General features: G+C 35.9%; 1 protein-coding gene across 5 annotated transcripts; it reads left to right on the top strand.

The window, feature by feature from the left end:
• The first annotated feature begins 300 nt into the window (after positions 1 to 300).
• On the top strand, positions 301 to 6,325 carry LOC110039251 (berberine bridge enzyme-like 8). 5 transcript variants are annotated; one of them, XM_020744248.1, is made up of 4 exons: positions 301 to 1,995; positions 3,665 to 3,821; positions 4,657 to 4,844; positions 5,993 to 6,325. In XM_020744248.1, the coding sequence occupies exon 1, from the start codon at positions 324 to 326 to the stop codon at positions 1,932 to 1,934; it is 1,611 nt and encodes a 536-aa protein (XP_020599907.1). In that variant the 5' UTR covers positions 301 to 323; the 3' UTR covers positions 1,935 to 1,995; positions 3,665 to 3,821; positions 4,657 to 4,844; positions 5,993 to 6,325. The 5 variants fall into 5 exon arrangements, with proteins under 5 accessions (XP_020599907.1, XP_020599906.1, XP_020599908.1 ...); XM_020744247.1 differs by lacking the exon at positions 3,665 to 3,821; XM_020744249.1 differs by lacking the exon at positions 3,665 to 3,821 and having other exon boundaries at positions 4,657 to 4,863.
• The last annotated feature ends 853 nt before the right edge of the window (positions 6,326 to 7,178 follow it).

Here is a 7,178-nt window from a genome sequence, read left to right as displayed (position 1 = left end):
ATAAGCATTGATCAATAGATTTAAGAAGTATTGTAATTCTATGGCACTTCTCCGAGGTTTCTTATAGTGAGAAAACAAAAAGAATAGCTTATCATTCATGACCTTCAACTTCATTTGAGAGGGTTTAGGTAAAATCCTACAACCAAAGTATATTTTTTAACAAGTGTTTAAGGTTTGGCTGCAGTAAATGTAAATAAGATAAATTTAAATGCGAAATAAGCAATATTAAAAAAAAATAAAATTATATATATATATATATATATATGTATGTATATAATATACTCAGAATGCATCATTGAAGCTCACTACCCCAAGAAAAAACCATGGTCCCTGTTCTCTTCATCCTGATCTCGAACCTACTTGCAGTTTCTTCCACTACCACCACATCCATCCAATCCTTTATTCAATGCTTCACCAATCAAAACAATAACTCAAATCCCCTCTCCTTCCCCAACACCACTTCCTACCACTCCATCCTCCTCTCCTCCGTCCAGAACCAACGCTTCCTCATCTCGCCATCCTCCTATAAACCATCTCTCATCGTCTCAGCCACCACCGCATCCCAAGTCCAAGCTGCCATCACCTGTGCACGCGCCGCCAGCCTCCGTCTCCGCACCCGCAGCGGTGGCCACGACTATGAAGGCATGTCTTACTCCGCCTTCAAAGGCCCTGACTCCACTCCCTTCATATCCCTCGACCTCTCCGGTCTCCGCTCCATATCCATCGACGCAAGCTCAAAGACCGGTTGGGTTCAAGCCGGCGCTACGTTGGGCGAACTATACTACGCCATAGCCAAAAAGAGCAAAACTTTAGCCTTTCCAGCTGGCCTCTGCTCAACTGTTGGCGTAGGCGGTCATTTGAGCGCAGGCGGGATCGGTACATTAACACGGAAGTATGGCGCCTCCGTAGACAACATCATAGACGCACAGCTCGTCGATGTAAATGGCCGCTTGTTCAATCGGAAGGCTATGGGAGAGGATCTCTTCTGGGCGATCCGTGGCGCTGGTTCCGCAGGATACGGCGTGATAATCGCTTTCAAAATCAAGCTCGTAGTCGTCCCGCCAGTCGTGACGGCTTTCAACGTAGGAAGGACGTTGAGACAGAACGCCACAAAAGTGGTGGCGAGATGGCAGGAGCTGGCTCACCAGTTCGATGTGAATCTCTACATCCGCGTGATAGCTCAAGCCAGCACCGACATGGATGGGAGTAAAACGATACAAGTTACTTTTAACTCACTTTACCTCGGCCGACAGGAGGAGTTAATCCCCTTAGCGAAGCGGAGTTTTCCAGAGCTTGGTTTGAAGACCACCGACTGCACTGAAATGAGTTGGATTGAGTCAGTTCAATTCTTATACAGCGGCAGTGGGAAGACATTGGAGATGATGTTGGACAGAAAGCCGGAGTTTAATAGCTCTTTTAAGGGAACATCAGACTTTGTTCAGCACCCCATAGCAGAAGGTAGGATAGAGGAGATTTGGAAGTTTATGATAGAAGCTAATGATGAGCCGTTGGTGCTTATACTTGACCCTATGGGGGGGAGAATAAGTGAGATCAAGGAGGATGCTACAGCTTTTCCTCACAGAAAGGGAAATATTTATAATTTGCAGTATTTTATGAGATGGTTTGAGACAGAGGAAGGCTTGACTGAGAAGCATTTGATATGGATGAGGAAGTTTTATGAGTTCATGACACCTTATGTGTCGAGTAAGCCGAGGGCAGCTTATTATAATTATAAGGATATTGATCTGGGAAGGAATGTGGAGGGGAGGGTGACGAGTTATTGGGAGGCTAGAGTTTGGGGGACAAAGTATTTTAAGGGAAATTTTTGGAGGTTAGCGAAGGTGAAGGCTAAGGTGGATCCAGAGAATTTTTTCTGGAACGAACAGAGTATTCCAGTGTTGCAAAGTCTTGGTGTCCTCAGGGAATTCTTTTGATCTGCGCTTGATGAAAAGTTGTAAAATGAAATAAATGATAAAGGGGACAAGCACTATCAAGGTAAACATTAGATGCAGTTCCGTTGTTTTCTAAATATATATGATCATAAAGTTTTTGGTAAAAGCTCAATATGATTAACTATTATGTAGATAGACTAGATTTCTTTGGTGCGATGTTTCTCAAGCGAATAATGACATTTAGTTCAAACGTATTGGCTTAAAATGTAATATGAATAATGTTTTGGAAATGTAATATTCCTTTACACTTCAGGATATGTTGATTTCATGTGTAAAATGAGTTCCCACAAATCGAGCGAAAAGGAAGAACACTAGACTGCATTTATCATTTCTTGGGACAAGCTCTGCTCGCTCCCACAAGAATCCTGGCGTCTCCCTCAAAAAATTTGCAGGCGGACAGGCTTGTAGCTCCTCTCTAATGGTGTCCAAGCTCGAAAGACTCCTTTCCAACGTGAATTTGAAAGATCTCCCATCTGCCTCTGCCTTACCTCCAAGCCAAAGGAGCTTGCCCTGAGCTCTGGTTTGCCTCCAACTCTGCTCTACCTCGACTGTGACACTATCAAGATTCATCAATAAACATGAGAAAGATCATCTCAGCTCTTGTTGATATCCTTGTTCCTCTGCTTTAGATCATCACGACTCCTGCTCTCTCCTTGCTCCGCCTCTCGTATGAAAAGATGAATAGGGTTATTACTATCTAAAGCTTTCATATTTAATTACTTACCTATGTAATGTCATTTGTAGCCTTGTGGCTATTTAAAAGTATGCCACTCCGTTGTTTATGAATGTACCTGTAATCAACAGAACAATATAGAAAAGATTAATAGATTGTTTCTCCTCTTTCTTCTTCATCTTTATAGACACCATCTAGGGCATCAGCTTCATCTCGGATGAGTTTTTTCTCTACCAAGGCTTCATCCGCAAAGAGGTAGTCACATGTGCTAGAGTTTTGCCAAGGATTGTTTGTGTGGCCATAGGAATTTTTTCCAGCATCATATTTTTCTTGTTTTATATTTTAATTTTAGTCGTTCATGGATTTCTTGCTATGATAAACAATTTTTAGATGTTACCTGCAAATGCAGGTTTGAATGAAAGACATTTTTTTCATTTCTCTTAACAAATATGTTCTCATTAAATTGTTATTAGATTTTATTAATTATTCGTTTTGAGGTTTGCTGACTTTAGATTAGTTTGTATAGAGTTTCTTCTTTTAGACTTTAATTTTTTATTAGTCAATAAGGAGCGCGGTTTTTTTCTCTAATACTTGTATTTTTACATATCCAACAGCTAGACTTCGATTTTTTACCAAAGGTGCGTTTACATATTTACCACCTCATTCTTATGTACTTACAAATTTATTTCTAACACAGTTCATGTTTTAACCTCATTAATTTGTGGTGCCTTGTTGCTATAATCTCTTATATCTCCTCAAATGAAAAAGCATGTGAATATCGTGTTTTAGCAACTTTGTCTAATACATTTTTTTGATTGAACCACTAGTAAAATAAGTGTGCTGATGCTGTGTATCATTTGTTTATATTTTGGACTCTATGGTTTGCTAGCAGCATGATCATATATTTTCATCGAGTGAAATTTATCATATTTCTCATCATAATGCAATAGAGCCTTGCTAGAGAAATCCTCATCTATGTTTCATCCTACTCGTTCTCAAATTAACATCATCTACTGCTTCAATTTCTGATGACTTTCAGTCACTCGCCAAGTCTCATTGGCTTTGAGAGATTATTCTTCCCATTTTCAACACCAATTGATGCTTCACAACAGAGTTTGGAATTCATAAGAAGGAATTGATGGGATCATGATCATATTTTTATGGAGAACCCGAAAGCATGTATTTTTCATTCTTCTGTATGTATTTTTAATGACGGCAAGCATCAGCCATCTCAAACACATTATTAGTTTGAAGATTTAGAAGTTCTTAATTCAAATACTGCTTGAAAAGTTTGCTAACTTGAAGTTTTTTTAGCACCATTTATGATAACTTATTTAAAAACATAACATTGATTCTCTCATTTCTGTCAAAATCAATAGAGAAGAGGACAGGTGGATGCGAAAGCAGTTTATCAAGTGTTTTTGTGACGCACTTTCAATTAGGATTTATTTTTGTTTGTTTGTAATGATTAAACACATTATTTTTGTTTTATGAATATATACTGATATATGATGTATGCTATGTTGTATTTTGAGTTCATAATGTATTTTGAACATTGTTTTAATCTACTGTGTTATGATTACTTGTAACCAAATGATTTATGTTAGCAGTTGATTTTGCAATGCATACGTCTGTCAAAAGATATAGAGGTATGAAAGATTTGAGTGTCATAAATGTAGAAAATAATGTTTTAGCGTTCGATAAGTAAACACATAGGAATTGGGTAGTATGAATGTCCATGCCCTTTTTTTTTTCCCTCAACTACTTTTGGTTTTGCGTTGAACTGTAATAGTTGGAAGGAGTCTCCAAATGTTTTAAATGTAGCATATATGAGTTTGTCTTCTGGCGTCTTTGAAGCATTTATGCTTTTGGCTTAAAGAGGTGCCAATTCTATCATTACTTTTCATTGTAAATATTAAAGTTTAAGTGTTAGATATGAAATATATAGGAATTGTGTTGTACTTCTGTAAATACCTCTTCTTTTCACATAGCTTCGGGCTGTATTTAACGTTTTGATGTGTCAATGGGTAGTATGATCCGCATATAAGCAGACAAATACTCTGTTTCTTCTCTTGAGGTGGTGTGGCATCCAAATAAAGGCTTGTAGATTAACAGGGGATACTACGGCAATGCAGCCATTACTATATTTGTAGAAGCATTGAACCTGCTTTTGCCTTATAAAATGTTCGATTTCAAAGGCATTTTCCAAGCTATGGATGGTAATTTCATTCTCATGAGGTTGATTTTTTGCTTTTATCAGATTTAAGCAATATTTTATTATCATATTTGCATTAATTATTCCATTAAATGACTTCAGCCATTTCGAAAGAAAAATTACAAATTTGCATTGATAAACTTGGTCTTTGATTTTCTTCCTTTAGTTTGGGAAATTTACACGTACATGTCACACAAGTCTTATGTATTTACATATGTAAATAGCTAAAGTTTGATTTTTACATTTTTACCTGCCTTGGGAAAAAAAATCTATGTATGAAAAGGGTGTATTTCACTTTTAAAGAAGGGGCAATTACATACAAACAACCCGAAATTCGCTATTTACAAATCAACCACCCTCTTTCATCCATTTTTCAAATTCTCACTCAAATATCAAAATTCATGGTAAAATCCCAACCCGTATTTTTTATTTTTATCAAATTCTCAATAGTTTGAATGTGGCACGCATTAATATATCATTGCGGTAGTTGATAAAAATCACCTAGATGATTAATTTGTAAATATCAATGTTTCGGGTGGTATGTATGTAGGTATTTTTGAAGTGATGTTTAAGATTTGAGTTAGATGCATGTAAATATGAATGTTTAGTTGCTAGATATGTAAATACATAAGAATTGTGTGGTATGTATGTGAATGCACCATGGAAATAAAGTTCTGCAAATGCATTGGATGTATGGTTTCTTCAAGAGAACACTGCTAATAATATTTGTTAAGAGACCAAGGTTATATGATATACAAAAAAAAAAAAAACTCTTCTAGGTATTTTGGCCACCTATTTTATACTGTACAACTTCTAGGTGGTGTAAATGCAGAGTGATTTTTTTTTCCAAAGAAATCGCCAGGATTTATTTGTGAAAAACTGAAATTTATTATGCAAAATGCTAGTTTGCATGCAAATTTTGCTTGATGGTGGGATGTGGGGCAAAATGCATAGCTCAATTTCTAAATATTTGCACCTAATTCTTGAAAAAACTTAAAATTAAAAAAAGTAAAGTTTACAAATATACCATTTAATTCCTAAGTATTTACATATCTAACAACTAAACTGATATTAAATTCAATACCAATTTATCATCCAAATTTCTAAATGTGGGGCTAAATGCATAGCTCAATATTTTCTTTTTTTTGGCAGAAAATGCTTCTGTGGAGAGGGTATTCCACGACATGCTCAGTTGCATGGACTATATATGAAGAACTAACTTCGCAGTTTATAGATTTGGATGATAAATTTGAGGTATGTGAATTTCCCGATTCTAACTTCATGGGAAACTATATTGGATTCAAACATGAAATCTTGGGAGTAGTTGTAGTTGTGCTTGTTGGGTTTCCATTACTTTTTGCCTTCCTATTTGGGTTTGTAATTAAGCGATGAACATTTAGAGAAGGTGAAAGCCATCATGAAGAAAAACAAGATGTTTTGTTATATAAGACTGCAAAAATTTATTTGTCATGTATTCCATAAGGAAAAAGGTCATTTTACAAATAATATACATGTTTTGATGCATAAATAAGATGGTATGTACGTAAAAATTAAAGTTTTGGTGTTAGATATCTAAATTGTTAAGAACTGAACGGTATGCAAAAATTAAAGTTTTTGTTGAGCTAGTAATATTTTTATACACGGTTCAGGTCAATATACTCAAAAATGAGGCTGCATAATTTGATTATGCACACATGTATCTATTCAAGTTTAGGGGGTGTTTGGTAGCACATTTTTAACAGAATTTAGTCATGAATTTAACTTGAATCCAGCCAAACATAAAAAAAATGAATACTCTCTGTTAAACTGAATTTATTCATGTTCAATCTTCTCTTCAACCATTCCGTCTGCAAATTCGAATTTAACAAATCTCAAAGAGAGTGGTTTAATGGATTTAAGTTGTCGTTGTTTGCGATCTTCGCTTCTGTCACGAGCTTGCCTGAAATCTAAATTTGTTAAATAGTTCTTAACGTAAATCCGACTTTGTAGCCAAGCACCCTCTAAATATATCATAATTCACAATGCATTTATTTTACTCAAAATCAAACCTTAATTTTTCTTTTAAATTCATGCAATTTGTTTATAGTACACCGATAAGCTTGTTTACCAAACAACTCCTAAAGTAACCATTTATGAGAACACTTTGTTGATTGTCCCATATTATATATATTATTGGATCTTAATATGTCTGTGGGTTATGCTTCTTAGGAAAGAGCTGTGTGAGAAGAGGATGAGTGAAGAGAAAGAGACCAAAGTGGGTAGCCAAAACGTCCTTAGTGTCTTATTGCTCTTAATGGCATGATCATTAAGCGGATTGGCACTTCCAAGAATATTTTTT

Source organism: Phalaenopsis equestris, unplaced genomic scaffold, assembly GCF_001263595.1.
Source record: "Phalaenopsis equestris unplaced genomic scaffold, ASM126359v1 Scaffold235930, whole genome shotgun sequence".
NCBI lineage: Eukaryota > Viridiplantae > Streptophyta > Magnoliopsida > Asparagales > Orchidaceae > Phalaenopsis > Phalaenopsis equestris.
Note: the sequence above shows the minus strand (reverse complement) of the source record. Positions and strands in the feature narration are given on the sequence as shown.

Bases quoted from the DNA above. Each gene is read 5' to 3' on its own strand.
- LOC110039251 (XM_020744247.1), top strand. From the start codon at position 324: ATGGTCCCTGTTCTCTTCATCCTGATCTCGAACCTACTTGCAGTTTCT.